Raw genomic sequence first — 16,542 nt, 5'->3', positions numbered from 1 at the left:
AAGCAACAGTAGCATGATTATGTTGGTTTCAGAATTCAGCTTGCTCTGTTTTCACTAGCCAAGAAGCAAACATTTGTAACGCCTTTGAGCAGGGAGCTAGGAGAACACGAGATGTGCAAGGCAGCAGTGAAGACAGGCCTGGTTCCCTGGCTGCGTACCTTTCCCAGCATGGGTCAGATTCATTTGCACACGGCATCTCTGGAGCAGTGAGGCTGCTTTCTCTCGGTAGGGAGCTGGGCCTGCCAAGACAGAAGGCTCTTACACTCTGCAGAAGTATCACCGAGCACAGAATTGTTGTAGGATGTAGAAGCAACCTCTAGAGAATCTCCTGCCTCCAGAAAAGTACAGTATTCCTCTACTTTTTTAATGGAAATATGCCAGATAATTCACAACCATATTGAGGGGGGAGAGGGGAGGGAAGAGAGAAAATACAGATCACTTCAAAAATAAGGCTGAAAGAAAAATGTAGCTCCTGATGTTCATCAGTTCTCTCCTACTCTTCCCAGACATGGCAGTTAATTCACCTAACAGTGCTAAACCATGGTGATTTACCCAGTATCTCTTTGCAAGATTTCAGACTGCTAAGCTGGCCTCATGGGGGTACCATCTCAAAAGCACACCCAACACATTTCTGCAACCATTGCACAGAAATCCTGGATTTGCGCTTCTCTACATTAGTCTAGGGAGAAGTTCTTTCACTTTTTCTGTTTTTGCGTGTTTGTGCTTACTATGTTCTCTGCGAATACGGATACACTGCAAAAAAAAATAATCCCCAAACTAGCATGGATTCCTGCAGCAAAACTGCATTTAATTAGACTCTAAGAGACTATTACTCAACATGCTTTCAAAGATCCAACCCTGAAATGTTACATCTGATGAAAGAGGAGGCAGCCCTTACCCCGTGCTTGCTGTTATTTGAGGGTTTCCCTTCACTATCGTTACTTTGATCCCTGTAATTCCACCAAGTGGGTAAGCCAAAAAACAAATGGTACAGTCACCCAAATGAAAGCAAGATCAAATTAATTTGATTCTTTTATAACAATGGTAGGTATCTTAAATCCTTACTTCTACCAAAATACTAGCTATCACTAACTATAGAATCCCATTCAGGTTGGGATGTTCTGAGAAAATGCCTAGAGATGACACATCTGTCCAAAAGCTCAGACTAAAGATCAATTTACTGAGCCACAGACATTGTTTGTATGCATGGTCCCAGCTTGTGGCAAAGGCAAAGCATTTTGCTTTCGCTTAGCCCACAGTGAGAGGGTTGAGAGGAATCACCTAGGTCACACCACTTGCTTCTGACACAGGCTAAGGACACGCAGAGGGACAGGTACAGTATTTCAGGTGGATGTACAGAGATACAGACATCCCCCTGATAAAATGTCCCACACATGCTAGAACCTAAATGTGTCTCAGTCCCTACTCCAGAACCACCTGTAGTAAATTAACTCCCCATGTTCTCTCGTGTTCATTCTGTTATAGAATAAGCAATTCTATCTCTTCTCTTGCCTTCTTGAAGCAACTTCTTCACTCTGCACATAGGGTGATACTCCCTCGTTATTGTCTGTGCTCCTGCTGGTGCAGTCCTGGGAGTATGGCACGCACCTGGGGGAGCAGAACAGTCTGGTTTACAAGTTGATTCGGAGATGGGTTACTCACTAAAACACATACACGAGGAAACGCATTTCAGCCATGATCCTCAACCCTTTGTCTTTAGGGGCAAAACACAGACAAAAGCAAAGAAATCATACAAAATCCACCAAGTCCTTCCATCTGGCCATTTATCCACGCCCTGTTTTGCACGAGGCAAGCTGAAGGCACTGAGGCAGCCCCCACAAACCCAGCAGAGGCACAGGTCAGTGGGAAGGACAGTGGTGCTGTGCCAGGGCGACCAGAGTGCAGCCTGAGACCTGACACTGCCTGTGCGAGTCTGGAAACGAGCCCCAGCATTACCCCAGGGGCAGGCAGCTTATTGGCACGTGTCTCTAGAGGCAGTCTCTGCTTCCAAATTTAAGGTCTAGGCAGCAGCTCCTGGTAATCCAGCTGGACGTTGTTTGATGCCTCCAGCTAATTAGCAGGTTTTCTCCCAGGCTTTGATACAAAACCACAGTAAGAAGGTCAACAAGGAGAAGCAATGCTAGCATCAGGCACACAAGGGGAGCCTGGAAGATGACTTTTATCAAAAAGCGTATGCGGGGGAAGACACAAAAGGAATTAACTCTCATCTGAAAGGAAAAGGTGAGGGGGTGGGGAGGGGTAATTCCTTACACTGCTATACTCAGATCATGGTCAGCATGTTCATTTGACTTGGGAGGCTCTGGGTGGACATCAGGAGGTTCTTGTCCCTTCTCAGCATGGTGGTTTGAGTCAGAAAACCTAGAAGAAAAATCTGTGCTTAAGACAGTAAAGAAAAAATAGGCTGGGGTGGGTAGACACCCATTCCCTAGACAGGAACCCATAAGGCATGGAGCAGGACACACCATTTCCTTGGCCACAGCCGTTCCAAACTGCCCTGGGACCAAAACTGTTGGGAATTATGCGCAAAAAAAAAAAAAAACACAAACACACATCATAACTTTCAGGAGCACAGCTAGAGGCCTTTCAGATAAGGTTGTCACAGAAGAAAAACAGTGGTCACAGGAGAAGGCACTCATGCCAGAGCTCCTCAGCCTGAGAGATGCATCTAACACCTGGACACCCTCGTGCCTGATTTTGCAGCATTCATAAATGGTTGGATAGTGCTTGCTGTTCGGAAGTCCTCACTCATGGGTGCAAGGCAGAGGAGCAGCTCTGTGCTCTCAGTTACATTGAGAACACAATAAGACTCATAAGAAGTACAAAGTGAAGAGATACTTTGGGCTAGTTCTAACAGGTATTTACCGTTCTTGGAGCAACTCTGTTTTATGATCATCCAAGGTCCGTGCGCTCTCATGCTCCCTGTCTCTAGGGACGTTCCCCTCTTTGAAATCTTGGGAGGACCTGGAAAAGGAAGAGAAGGCCCACTCGTGGCTATCAGATGTAAACACCTGGTCGGTTCAACGCACATTGACAAGTGAAAAAGTCACAAGGCTTTGGTGGAAGCAGCTAAGCTGTAACCAGCACAAGAAGCGCTGACTGCAGCAAGCTTATCTGCTTGGAATTCAACAGGTGGGCCAATCAGTAACATCTTCATTGGCTGAAATTAGCTCCTCAAAATACCAGTCCAAATCGCATTTTCTCTAGACGAGAATGTTGCTTTCTAGCATGGAAGTAGACCACCAGGTTACCAGATTATGTTACTCCCAGGAGTATGTTTTGTCCCTGCTCTAAGCACCTCGCCCCAACTGTCAAACCACCTCAGCTCGTGTCTGGCTATGTCCTAGGCTTCTCCTTGCAGAAGACAAAGGAGAAGAGGATGATGCACGCTCACATCCTACTGGGAAGAACCTGGGAAAAGTTAAATGCATTTGCTGCAGGGTTTGAGCCTCGAGGGAACACCATAAGACATTTGATACTTCAGTGGACAGCAGACAGAGAAGTGGTTTATTGCTGCTTGGACAAACAGCCCTTATGCTGTTGTTCTTGGGCTTGATATTTCCTGTGGAATCAGGACCTCCGAGTTTTCAACAATGAGAAGGAACACATTAGCAAACATGAGGTTAGCACCCCAGATCCTTACGTCACTTCATTCCAGTCAGGCTTGCTGTACGCTGGGACCGTGGGACTCGTGTATTTGCCCTCTTGCGTGCTGCTTCCCTCCTCGTAGCTCAGGACAGATCTGGTAAGCAAAGAAAGCCCCATTATTTCTTTAACGACTGGCACACAAATCAGTACTCACTGGTGCAATATCTACTCGCAAGGCAAGGCTCCTGCCAAGCTGTACCATTCAGTGCCCTGCACCAGGGTCTCTCCCCAGGGACCACACTTAGGCTACAGCTGCATTTCAACGTGCTCCCCTTTCAGCTGACCCTTCAGCTCCCTTGCTGCCACTTCAGCACCACTTTGTGTTTCTCCATCCTCAGCAAATGAGAAGGTAGTGACTGAACCCCACCGAGCACACGTGCACCAAAAGCAGGACAAAGCTGGAGTGTTTGGTTCATACCAAGGATGATGGGGGAAGGATACAACCCAAATCCCTTGTTTTATGTTGTATGGTGCACTATAAAACTCAGCACAGTCTGCTTTACTCTTGGGACAGCAGCTGTAAAAAGAAGCCTCTTTCTATACTTTTCCTCTCTTAATCCTCAGTATTACTCATATGCCCACTAATATTTATTCCACTCTAACCTTTTAAATGAATATTCGGTGTCCTCGAGGTGTGCAGGGGCTCTCTCAGTGGGAGGAGAGGGGACATTAGACTGCAAGCTAGACCTGTCAAAAGAAAAATATAAAAGAAAAAGAAAGAAAAAAATCAACAGCCTGATGGCTTGTGAAAGGCTGTTAAAGTGCTTCAGGGGGGATTCACTGCATGAAACAACACTGCACTCCATATCAGACCAGAAAATAGAAAGTAATTTTCACAGAGAACTGCTTTTCCTTCAGAAAAAAAAACACTTTCATTACCTCTAATAAAGAAGAATAGAGGCTGTTAGTGGAACTAATGCAGTTACTTGGCCTCAATTCACACACACCCTAGCTGGATGCATCACTTTCCTGGCCTGTCACAGGACCACACACCTGGGACAAAGCACAATACTAATGGCTTTGGGGCAGATCATAGAATCATTGAGGTTAGAAAGGACCTTCAAGATCATGTTCCTACACCATCCTACTAGGAGCTTTGTGAACCTCCTCACCTCAGCTGGGAGGTTGGAAGACATCGTTTGCTCACCTCGCGTTCTTTGGTAAGCCAGTGCATGGGGCCAAGTCCAAAATAACTGACTAAAATAAGAGAGGAAAGAAGCTTCAGGGAGATCAGTGTGTTTAGTGTCAACAGCAGCAATTCTGTGTTGACTGTGCCTCAGACACTGTCAGGGCACCAAACATGCTCTAAAAACATGTGGAATGGAGGTACTTCAGAGATCAGTGCTAAAAGCTGTGGTAAAGCTGCTGTACCTGCTCCCAGGCTGCTTCAGTGAAAATAAAAAGCTGGTGTGTAACAGTGAACGAGTGGTGCAGCTCCCAGAGTTTAGCCACCTATGATTTTCTGGCTCCTGTTGCTTTGTTGCACAATCTGGATTCTGCTTCCAACTCTACTCTGGATGAATTACTTACTGGCCCCCCAGTATTTACCCTGTGCTAGCAGCAGCACCATGAGCACCAGCTCCAGGCCCTGACCCTGCAGGTTCAGGCTTCGCATCATCCAGGCAGGGAGAGGTCTCGTAATGACGCTGCAGGCTGTCTGTAGCAGCCACGGGTCTGTCTCTGCAACCAGGGTCAGACCTGTAAGAGAGGGAGATTCACGGGTCACAAAGGGAAGCTTGGCAAGTTGGAGAACGGAGCAAGAAGTGGAAACATCAAACATGAGATTTGCTTGTCTCAAACGATGCCTCTTCCTGCTTAGGTCCATAACTTTCTTGCAGCAGACCTGAAGGGCAGAGACAAATCCAACCGAGCCATGCTAGCACAAGGAAAGAAGCTGAGATATCTCAGTCCATTTTGAGCTGGTGGATCAGGGACACTCCCCTTTGCAAATGAATACAAGTGCTGCTCCCAGAACACATTTGTTAGGGCAGTACCAGGTCAGGAGAAGACACCTCTCACTCTAAAATCAAGAAAAAAAATGTGAATTTTATACTGCTAATAGACTTTAAACTTACTTTGGTGGGTAAAATCCATTGTTTGCTTCTGTGTGTTCAGAGTGACTGAAAAGGAGAAAAAACAACTTTAGAAAGCATCCTTGTTTTGATTTAGGGAATGTTCTGCAATTATTTTGTCATGCATTTAATAAACAGAAGAAGAAAAAGATCCCCAAGACTTCCCAGTGATATTCCTCAGCGTATTTCTGCAGGTAAAATGACAAGAAAATTTGGGGAAATTCATTGTGTATCAAATGCAAAGGAGCAGTTAGTAACCCTGAATACTGTCACCACATGGCAGATGCCAGTGATGATGGAGTCACCTGGAAATCCAAGCCAGGACTCTTCCAGAACCAGTGGGATCATCCTACAGCCCAGAGCTGCAACACAGGCACCTCTAGTTTCACCCACAGAAGGGGAGGAACAGCCCTTATGTCCTCTGACGTGCCTCAGGGGAGCTGACAAAATGGGGAACTTCAGGTCTCTCATCCAAAATTGTGTGTTTCTGTTTTCTTGTCTCCTGGCTGTGGGCAGTGATAAAGCAAACCACTGCCACAGTGGTGGAGAGCAAGATACCTTGGAGTCAGGGTACAACTTTTCCTAAGTCACTGAAGATTTTGGTTTGCCAGACACTTTAAAGGAAGTGGAATTTCTTCCTGTGTTCCACCTCCTCCTCCCTTTTTCTTTTTTAAGGGGTTTCTTGTTGCAAAAGTAGATAGGTGAAGGCTAAAGACCTGGAGATGTATTGAGCATGAAGCTCTCTATACTGTAAAAAAAAAATAAAATTAAAAAAAATCTGGAATTGGTTTACATTTTGGAATATATATAGAAAATGCAGAAGTGACCCGCAAAAGTGGTATTTTCCTCGTCTTATAGAAAGCAAAGAAAAAAAAACTGGAACAATATCATACAACCTCATGTAAAAGAGAGCAAGGTTGTTGTTTTTTTTTCTTTTTTTCCCTTCCTTCTTAAATTAAATTTTAGATAAAGTGCTGCCGTTCTGCAAAGCACAGACTGAACTGTGCTTCTCCATCAGTAAACATTCATTCAGAGTGTCCAGATAGCTCAAGAGGAGCAGTTGTTATTTGCATGATGTTCAAGTCAGCAAAGGAATTTCACAGTAACCTTACCTTCCATTTGTGGAAGCCACGGTTGCTCTGGACTCATCCCATGGCGAGGGCTCAGACTTTTCCTCAAGAGTTTTGTCACTAGACAAAGAAAAATGCCAGTAAGATAAGACCTGGATCATCATAGAACAAATCTACTAACATTTAGTTAGGATGAGCACAAAATGGGGTTAGCCCAGTGTAGCGGTATAGGAAGCAACCTTTTAGGTTTGGGGTACTCAGAGAGATGTGCTGCTCTGTGCAGTGAGGAACTGATAACCATTTTGCTCAGGAAAGCTGAAGAGCCCTCTAACAGTTGCTCTGTCTGCTCCCAAAGCAGGAGAGGTCTTCCTGCAGGCCCACCAGCTGGACCTCTCCGTGCCCAGCTACACCCACCACTTGCTCCCCTGACCCATCAGGCCACGCATCCGTCTCCTTCCCTGCCAATTATTTCCTCTCCAGTTTAAGGGGCTTAATTAGAGGCATCCTCTAATTTATCTGAGAGACTGGCTCACAATTAGGAGCAGCTGTGTGACGCAAACAACCCTAAGCACAAAGAGCGCGTTGTACTCAGGCTGTCCCCGCAGTGGCACACAAGGACACATTTATGGGCCTCAGCTGAACGACCACAGCAGTAGCCCAGCCTCTACCTTTTCTCAAGCGCTCTAGACTTTGCTTCAGCCTGAGATATTACTTTGGGAGCATTTCTAGCTTTATCTTCGCTGATAGAGGTGGGAAGGGAGATGCGATTAGCTGTGCATCCTGCAAAAACTCATTTGGTAAGCCCGAGTTCTCTACAGCTGCTTAAGCACAACGGTGAAAGGTGAGCCCAGAGGGACAAGTCTCTCTGCTTCAGTCTCAGCACTGCCAAAAATTCAGCGTGGCAACACCAGGAACAAAAACAGCCCTGCTAATAGAGGATATATTTCAGAAACCTGTCTCACTCTTCCCCATTTTCAAAGGAAACGGGGCACACAAATGACACACAGAGGACGCTGTCTTCAGCCCAAAGTACACCTGACTGCAGACCAGCCAGCGTGTGGCATGCCTGCTGTGTGTGACACTTTCTGCCTACAGCGAGGCTGGGTTCATCTGTCACTGCTTCCCCCTCAGAAGTCCCCTCCTCAGCCACCTTGCCACTGAAGATAATCAGATAAACGCCCTGCTGTGTGGATCTATGTGCAGCCACAGTGCCAGAGCTCTGCTCCGTGATGTGTCAGCCATCTGTACCCATTCCTTCTTAGGATTTCTTCACTATAACAGAGCTTTTCAAGCTTCCCCATTGCTCATTGTTTCCCACTTTCTGCAAGGGGCAGAGGACCAGAAGCAGCATTAGAAGCCACCACCAGTGACTCCTGTTCGACACATCCCTTGCAGGTGGAAGACACTCCCGAGGGGACAGCAGTGGGAGGACAACCAGAGTGGTGACAAACACGTGAGGTAGATTCTTTAGGGACTGAGCCAGAGAGGAGAATCCTTTCCTCTCTGGGAGAAGCGGAGGAGGAACAGGAAAAAACGGATGAGTTGCAGCCTAGCCAGCAGATGATGCTCTTGGAGAGCAGCCCAGGACGTTGACTGTAGAGATCCCATCTGTTTGGGATCACTAGCAGGTATATACCATCTCTGAGTGAAAAGCAGAAGGCAGGCTGATCTGTGCCTTTTCTCAAATTCTTACCCGTCCCCACGCTGTGGCACAGTTTCCAGTGAGGGTTTCCCATTAGAAGACTGTCTGCTTTCACCATTTCTGCAAGCAAAACAGCAAGAACAATTAGGTCGGGAGATGTTAGGACACAACGTGAGGCACAGGAACTCCATGACAAGGAGCTTGTTCCAAGTGTGATAAGGATGGCGCAGGGACTGGATTAAAACGAAAGCCTGTTCAGGAGATAGAAAGGTCTGCAAATTTTAGACTCATATTCTCACCAGAAAGAACTGGGTGATGTTTGAGCTGTGGGAGGCTCCTAAGCTTTCATCTAGGTTTATTTCCTCCTAGATTGTTAATACTTTTGGGAGGTGCTGCTTTCTTAGAGTCCCCATGCTACCATACTTATTGTTCCATGACTGCACTGCGCCCAGATTATACGTGTCTGGGAAAATACTACCAAGAAGAGCCAAACTCTCCAGTGCAGCAACTCCCCAGCTGTCATTAGAGAAGCTTTGGGAAGATGCAGAGCCAGCAGACCTACCTGGTTTCAGTATAGGTGGACATTTTCTCTGAAGTTTCACTCAAGGATGTGATTGTTTGGCTCTTGCTGCCTGTTTCAGTGCTGCAAGAAATGTTAAAGAAAAAGCAGTCATTCTTGAGCAAACCAGCGCCCTGTTGCAGCTTGCCAAAACGTTCCTGCACTGAAATGTTCTTTCTGAAAGTAAATAACATTTAAAGCAAACATCACTGCTTTCAGTATGTTCACTTAGAAGTAGTCTTATCAGAAGCAACTCTGAAATTAAAAACACTGTCTGTTGCCATGAATATCTACAGTCTGCCAACGATAATCAGGGAAGAAAAATAAAATAACAAGGTCAGCGACCAAAGCAATTTGCAATGCTGTGGAAAAACATCTCAGCATTTTTTATACTGTAGTCATGAATTCAAACAGACAGAGTGGAAAGCAACTGAAAACGATTCCACCGCAGATTTAGCAAGAGTTCAGCAGGTCTCCTCCTCTTGGGTTTCGAGCACTTTTATCAATATGCTGTCAGATCCTTTCAAGACGCAACATGGATTTCAGACAGAAAATCTTCTTCTTAAATGCAGACAGCTGTTTTAAAAGTCTTCTATGTACAAGGCTGACAAATTTGATTCACTTCACCTCCCAGAGGGCTGCTGACAGACGTCTCTGTCATGTGCTGACACAGCAGCAGCAGATGTCCAAGGCACACAGGCCGTGCTCTAACACTCACCTGGTGGGAGACATTGCTGTTGTCTTTGGCTCATTCCAGGAAGACCCAGCTGTGGTTTTTCTTAGCCCATTGGTACTAATAAAACAACAACAAAATGAAAGTAACAAAGCATTAAAGACAGAAGACCTTTAGGGTGTCATCCTGCTCGCTGTCCCTCAGCTCTCATGTCTGCTTTCTGGGCAGTGAGAGGCCAAACCCTGCTGCATAAGGACTCAGCTGGCCCTAAGCACTTTGGCAACTAATATCTGCCTTTTTGCTGAAATGTTCTGTCTTTAGGAAACGTTATTTTTTTTTCCCAATGTAACACAGCTGGGGCTATTTCTATCCCCAACATTTAAGTTTTGTGCTAATAAACAACATGCCCAAATGTACAGATTAAGGCTCAGCGTGTTTATAAAATTGCTCTCACTCTCTGTATGTGTATAACACGTGAGGGAGTGAAAGGGCATCCCACCCCTGCTTCAAACCTGTTCCACAATGGCACAAAATTGCACCAAAATCCATGAGGCAGCTCCTTCATTCTGAAAACAAAGCATTTCAGGATGAAAGGCCTCATCTATTGGTGCCCCTGCTGGGTCCACAAAGGACCAGAGTGGCAGGGAAGTGAATATTGCTGCTTCCTGGCTTCAAGCCACACCTCACAGTGGGAAGAGAGAGCTGAATCCTAAATTAAACAAATCTGCTTGAAAACAGAAAGATTTTTCCCTCCCAGTACTAACACTGCTATCTCTGTGTTGGTGTCAGTCCCACACCACACATCAGCAGCTCCTGAGCAGCGTGGACTTGGAGAGGATGTCACCTCTGCTCCGTCACACCAGGGACAGCGTGTCCCCAGGTCCCTCACACCACAGCAGGAGCTCTCTAGCCGTGTCTCCGTGGTCTGCCATGGCTCCACGGGAGCTTGGGGAAGGGGCCGTGGGCTCAGAACGAGCCTAACATTTACCGTCAAAGCAAAGATCAATTTAAAGATAATGAACCTCTCAAACCTCCCAGGTCACACCTATCTGTTGCTATCAAGGTAGAATAATTAAATCTAAAGTCTAACAAAAGCAGAGAGCTGGCTCAGGGGACTGGAAATAATGAGATATTGAGTACTTCATGTCTAGGTGATGGGGTCAGTTCATGCAGCCAAGTCTGCTAGTACAAGAAAATCATTACTATCTGATGGCTGCTTGATGGGTAGGGTGAGCTCATCCAAACCTGCTCTGACTCTTCCTGTGTGTTGTCTCTACAGAACCACTGCCAGGCTCATTTCTGCAGCATACAAGCACCTTGTGAAGACTGAACTGATGGGGCTGTGGAGCATGATCAGGAGAGGGGCTTAGTGGCAAGTTTACATTGTGTAACTCACACTGTAGCTGACCTGCAGTTAAATGCAGTCTGCCACTCTCCAGGGCTGTCAGCTGGATACCTTATACTACCCTGTATATATCCCTGTGTCTGCCCATTTGCTTCAGAGAATTAATTGGTTTATTTTCTTGTTTCATTTTGGATTTTTTTTTTAATGCAAGACAGAGGCAATCAGGGTTGCATGAAAAATCCACTGAAAAACCTCCATCCCTAGCTGTGTTCAGCCTGCTACCTTCCAGCTAAGAGGAAAGTCAGTGTGCCTTAAAATCAGACAGTCAACACTACTCCAGAATGAGATCAATACCTGTTGTCGTCTGGTGTAAACTTGCATGAACCAGACACAGCTGAACTCCTCCTCTGCTGTCCTTCTTCTTCTTCTATTTCAATTCTTTCAGGCAGAGGGAGGGAAAAAAAAAATATCACATCATTTCCCATTTCTCACCGCTAGCTAATCCAGGCAGTTTACTTTTGCTTTCCCTTAGGCTATGTTTTCCCTCTGTTTCCCTTGGAGGCACATTTTTCCTGTTCTTTGTGCTCCATGTGCTGTTACTGGTGAGTATCTCAACTGGCTCAATGAAGTAAGAACTTCAGCCAAAATCAGTAGCAATTTTCTGTCACAGTTCCTTTACAAATAGCATCAGCTGATGCTTCAGTTCCAGTAAATGACCTAGACATCATTTCCCTATGGTACCAAGTGCTTTAGAAGTTAAACGCCTGAAGAGTGTTGGCACTGCTGCTTGGAACCAGCCTTCCTGGAAGAAGGAAGGCAGTGAATGAACCCATACAATCCCTCCTCACTTCAGGTTGCCCATAACCCAAAGCATCATCATGCATTCCTGGAGTTCATGACAGTGCGAGCCCTCAAAAGCCAGCATTTTTTTTTTAACCCCTTCCATGGGAACTGTCCCCCCTCTGCTTTGAAACACCTGGGAATCTCCCAACCCAGGCACAGAACACAGACGTGCAGCCCCAGCAGCGTTTTCAGAGCAAGGTCAGTGACCTACCTCTTGGCAAACAGGGGTGGGAAATCTTGTGTTGGGCTGCTGTAAGGGAAGCAAAAAGGCAACAGTTACAACTTTGGAGTTACAGACAGGCTTTGGGCAGAAGCAGCTTGGCCCATGTGGTGCAAAGCATCAAGGGGTCCTATTGCACCACTTGGGCAGAGCTGACTGTGAGGGAGTGTGCTGAACGTGTGCAAATTGCAGAGCAGAAAGTTATAAAACGTGAAGTAGAAGCTCCCCCAAAGGGCCTCTTTGATTTTACACCTTCCCGCTTTCTTTTCTTCTTGCATACAAGCCTGCCTCCCATTGCACAATACTTGGTGCACCAGAGGAATTGGCAGCCAGTGAAAATTCCTTTAATGCCCTTACAAATCCTACCCAAGCACGCCTCTCGCTCTGGGCACAGCCAAATACTGCTGGCACATCCCCTCCCTGCTCCCTCCCCCAGCACCAACCTCTTGGTGCCTCATTGTGTCACCCTGAGTTAGTCAGGGGGAAAAGGATTTACAGTGAAAGCAAGCTGCAAAAAAAGTCACTACCACAATTCCTGGAAGACCTGAGACCTTCTTAATCTGTTTTTATTTTCCTCCCAGGAAGGAGATGGACAACAGAGCCTTGAACACCAGCAGCTCCCACATGTCCTTCATGTTGTTATTGCACACCCACATGTTAGTTCAGTTTTTCATTTTGGTTTTGTTTTCTTCCCCTACAGAATTATTTCGAAGCTGAAACTAATATCAGGATCTTGTAAATCTAACTATCATTCAAACACAACATAAAGGCAAAATCTGTCCCAAAAAGCTGATCCAAATTGGATGCAATTTATAAGAACGGTTTATTTTTGTTCTGATTTTCCCCTACCTTCCAAGTAGTTCCTGCAATGAAACTAGAGAGACCAACATTAAAAACTGACTCTGAAAAAATGGATCTTAATTTTGGGTCCCAGGGAATTAGGGACTATCAGCTTTTCTCCTGCTGAAATTTCATCCCTCTGAATAGAGGGAGACATCTCCAGGTTCCTAGAAGACTTTTCCAATTCTGCAGCAACCAGCAGATATTCTTGACACATGGAGAGAGAGACTGGCTAAATTTTCTTCATTTACTGGAGAGGTACACATCTTCTCTGGTGAGTCTTTGGATCAGGCCACCGCCCAAGTCAGACATCACCTGCAGCCTCTTCGCTGCCTCCTGCCCCATCCTCACATGGGGAAAACTCACCCGTTGCTTTTCTTGGCTGCTGAGAGCACGTAAGCACGTTCCCTGCTGGCAGTGCGTCTCAGGACACTGTTGGCTGCCTCTGTCCTGAAAGGGAAGAGAAGGAAGGGGTCACATTCTGCCCACGCTCTTAGTAGCTGCTGGGTGTAGCCTTGAAGAAAACAATAGGTGAACAAAAAGCAGTGGAGACTTGTGCTAAACCTAACAGAGCTCCCATGGCTCCAGAAAGCTCCTGAAATCTAGCTAGGGGCAAGATAAGAGACAATGCCAGATCTTTTTCCACTAATATCATTTTTTCCCTTCATACTGAGCCACAGCACTTCCTCAGGGATATAAAGCATCAGGCAATAAAAATCCTTCTCTCCCAGGAGGGCAGAGGGCATTCCCCATCTCAAGACCTGAACTGTTTCAACATTGCATACTCTGGGACAAAAAAAATGGGACACAGGCTTTGTGGCTAATATGCTCCACAGACAGCACACGTCTATGCAAACATCAGTAGCACCAAACATACCACAGGGAAAGTTCAAAATGAAAGGACTTTCACTGGTTTATCTCCGGTCAGATTACCAGGTTTCATTTGTAAAAGTCTTGTATCTGAGAAAAAGCATCTTTAGAAACAAGACTGAAAGCACCCATCTAAACCTGAAGACCCAGAGCCCTAGATCTGCACTTAGATGCAAGTCCTCAGGTGGTCCAGTCTCAAAGACGCAAGTGTAGGCTGTGGAAGGAGGACTCCTTCCTTTACTGCCAGGCTATTTGTACGTCTCTATCTCTTCACATAGACACTATGCAGCTGATAGATTCCACAACCCATTTCCAGCTGCCAAATTAATTGGGGTAAGCTGTCAGGTTGAATCATGTCAGGCTTTTAATTATATTTTGTTGGGAGAGCAGTCGCCTGTGGGCACTGATGCGCTCCGTGTAGAAATATCTGCTTATTATTATTTCATTGCAATCAGCCCTAATGGCTCAGCTATAATCATCATCAAACTGACCCTGCCAGTAAAGAACAGCTAAGTCAGTCCACTTGTCACTGCCCCTTGCAAGAGAAAAGTGGTTACCTGGAAGGCATACCTCTTTTTATGTTCATCTGGACTAAAAGGCACATCCTCCTCATCCACGTCCACTGATTTTTGTTTGACATTATAGGGAGCTCTGAAAAAGGAAGAGAAGGGGAGAAAGAGTAAGGGAACTGCCTCTGTATATTGTTGCAGAGGCAGCACAGACAAAACCCAAGGTAAATCTTAGGGCTGGGTATGGGGAAAAGGGTTCTGACACTGGATGTGTCGCATAGGAGTGCGAAGACAATTGTACTTTCCATGTGCATTGGGGTACATGTCTTCATGGGATTTTGTTTTATTAGTGTAGGGGTTTTAAGCCTAGAAGCAGGCTGATGATAAATGCTCAGCTGCATTTCAGACAAAGTCTCTGCCATGAAAAGCTGTGTAGGAAATGTCAGGAGAGCTGTTCTGCGATGGTTTCATAAAGGCCTGCAATGCTGTGAACCAAGTCCCCAGGCTACATCCTCCAGTTTTCTGCCTTAATTACTATGAAGTGGTAAAATTCGCTCCTTCCAAAGGCCGTTACCAGGTCAAGGAACGCCTCAGAGCCCACACAGGCCTGGAGGTTGCACTGAGGAATGCTTCACTTTCTAGCTCTGCAGTGCTCAGCTGATGAAGCCGTGCCTGGCTGGGCACCCACATGCAGGTGGCTTCATCACCGAAGCTCAAGGTGCTCTTGAGCCTACGCATGGGCAGAAAGCACGGCTCTCTTTTTGCACACTCACAGCTTCTTGTAATCCTCAGTCGTCATCCTGTAGCCAGAAGAAGAACGGCACGAGCTGGGTCCCTTCATGGCAGTGCTGCAGGTGGCACAAATCACATCTGTTAACACAAGCCTCCTGAGCACTCATCCTCTGCCACCCTGTCCCCAGGTGAGCTCCACGCAACAGAAAACAGAGTGATCTTAAAGATCCACTCTGTGAACTCGGGCAATGCCATTTAATTGGCGTTCCACAGCCTTGGACTAGGATTTGAAGTATACTTTGGTTAACCAAGGCCACTCTGAGTTGTCAGAGCCAGTATAGCCCTCTGTGGGATGATGCCACTCCGTCCTAGGATCAGCCAGGGAGGAGGAAAGACCTTGTGGCATCATTCTCCTCCTCAGCTGAATCAAAACAGGGGAAAAAAAGGGGGTTCAAAAAAGTTTTATTTGAAGTGCAACAAGCAAATGTCTGGCTTAGATCTTACTGCACTTAAATGTAAATGTCTCTCACAAGGCAGGTTTCAAAAAACACACCTTAAAACAGCAAAATGAAGTGTTACAGAGCTGCAAGGATTCCTTGCAATTTATCCCCAGTCAAACCTCTTGCCAAATTAAACCCAAATCCACGAGTAGTTTCACAGTCAACTGCCACCCCATGCTTTGGTGGGGGAAATACAGAGTGTGATATCTCGTCTTTTCTCCCTGCCTGCTGAGTAGAGCTGTTAAGTAAAAGGCCCTGTCTTCGAACTCAATCACTACTCATTTAATTAGCAAAGGAGCTCAGTGGAAGCCCACAAGCACTGGCCAAAGTAAAAGGGTCACTAAAAACAGAAACAATATTTAAAAGCTCATTTTCATGAAGGACTGGAAGACCTACGTACCTTTTCTGGGCTTCCTTGGAGGATGAAGAATTAGGCACAGAAGGAGTCTTATCGATGGTTCTTGTGAACACTCCCCTGGGGAGAAAAGAGACATGCTAAATTGGTTTTGCAGGGCAAAGTTTGGAGCTCAGATGAGGAGGCATGCAGCCACTCTTCAGCCGAATAGCACCTGCATGTCCTCTCAGAAGCAATGTGCTGGCTCAGGACAGTCAAAATTAGAAGGTGCTTCCTTGGGAGAGTCCCATCTACCTGCTCCCTGGCTTTACAGTAAAATCAGTTTTCACCTGAGAATGGCCTGGGAATGCCACCACAGGGCTTGCTGACCTATTTAGAGTAAGGGCGAAATTAGGGTCCCCTCACACAATAAACCACGTGGCAGAGGAAGCTGAAGCACACCAACCCCATCGACAGTGCTGTCCTGAAAACGAGGGTGGTGGAACATTTTTGCAGCATGATCATCTTCCCATGCGTGATCGCTGCATGGTACAGAGATCAGATTTTCTGTTAACATCACCAAAACACCTGTGAACAAAACACCCAGGACTATCTCTTCATCAAGGAACTCCCTGAGCATTACAGCGTTCCTAACTGGCAGAATAAA

The 16,542-nt window shown here is 46.1% G+C and overlaps 1 protein-coding gene across 7 annotated transcripts in view; it reads right to left on the bottom strand.

Moving 5' to 3' along the window:
* The window catches only part of ZNF185 (zinc finger protein 185 with LIM domain), a 46,163-nt gene that overhangs the window by 10,228 nt on the left and 19,393 nt on the right, over window positions 1–16,542 (bottom strand). For 6 of the 7 annotated variants that reach the window (XM_068697190.1, XM_068697191.1, XM_068697189.1 and 3 more), the window contains exons 6-23: window positions 15,942–16,016; window positions 15,083–15,157; window positions 14,371–14,451; window positions 13,297–13,380; window positions 12,082–12,120; window positions 11,382–11,465; window positions 9,728–9,802; window positions 9,013–9,093; window positions 8,502–8,570; window positions 6,851–6,928; window positions 5,742–5,786; window positions 5,215–5,364; window positions 4,270–4,353; window positions 3,662–3,760; window positions 2,884–2,982; window positions 2,272–2,379; window positions 1,513–1,608; window positions 159–239 (exon numbers count right to left, since the gene is read on the bottom strand). In XM_068697190.1, the coding sequence (XP_068553291.1) occupies window positions 159–239; window positions 1,513–1,608; window positions 2,272–2,379; window positions 2,884–2,982; window positions 3,662–3,760; window positions 4,270–4,353; window positions 5,215–5,364; window positions 5,742–5,786; window positions 6,851–6,928; window positions 8,502–8,570; window positions 9,013–9,093; window positions 9,728–9,802; window positions 11,382–11,465; window positions 12,082–12,120; window positions 13,297–13,380; window positions 14,371–14,451; window positions 15,083–15,157; window positions 15,942–16,016 (1,503 nt within the window). The remainder of the gene's footprint in view (window positions 1–158; window positions 240–1,512; window positions 1,609–2,271; window positions 2,380–2,883; window positions 2,983–3,661; window positions 3,761–4,269; window positions 4,354–5,214; window positions 5,365–5,741; window positions 5,787–6,850; window positions 6,929–8,501; window positions 8,571–9,012; window positions 9,094–9,727; window positions 9,803–11,381; window positions 11,466–12,081; window positions 12,121–13,296; window positions 13,381–14,370; window positions 14,452–15,082; window positions 15,158–15,941; window positions 16,017–16,542) is intronic. The other variant, XM_068697194.1, reaches the window with a different exon arrangement.

Source organism: Anas acuta, chromosome 13 (genome assembly GCF_963932015.1).
Source record: "Anas acuta chromosome 13, bAnaAcu1.1, whole genome shotgun sequence".
Lineage (NCBI taxonomy): Eukaryota > Metazoa > Chordata > Aves > Anseriformes > Anatidae > Anas > Anas acuta.
This window is presented reverse-complemented; position numbering and strand designations above follow the sequence as displayed.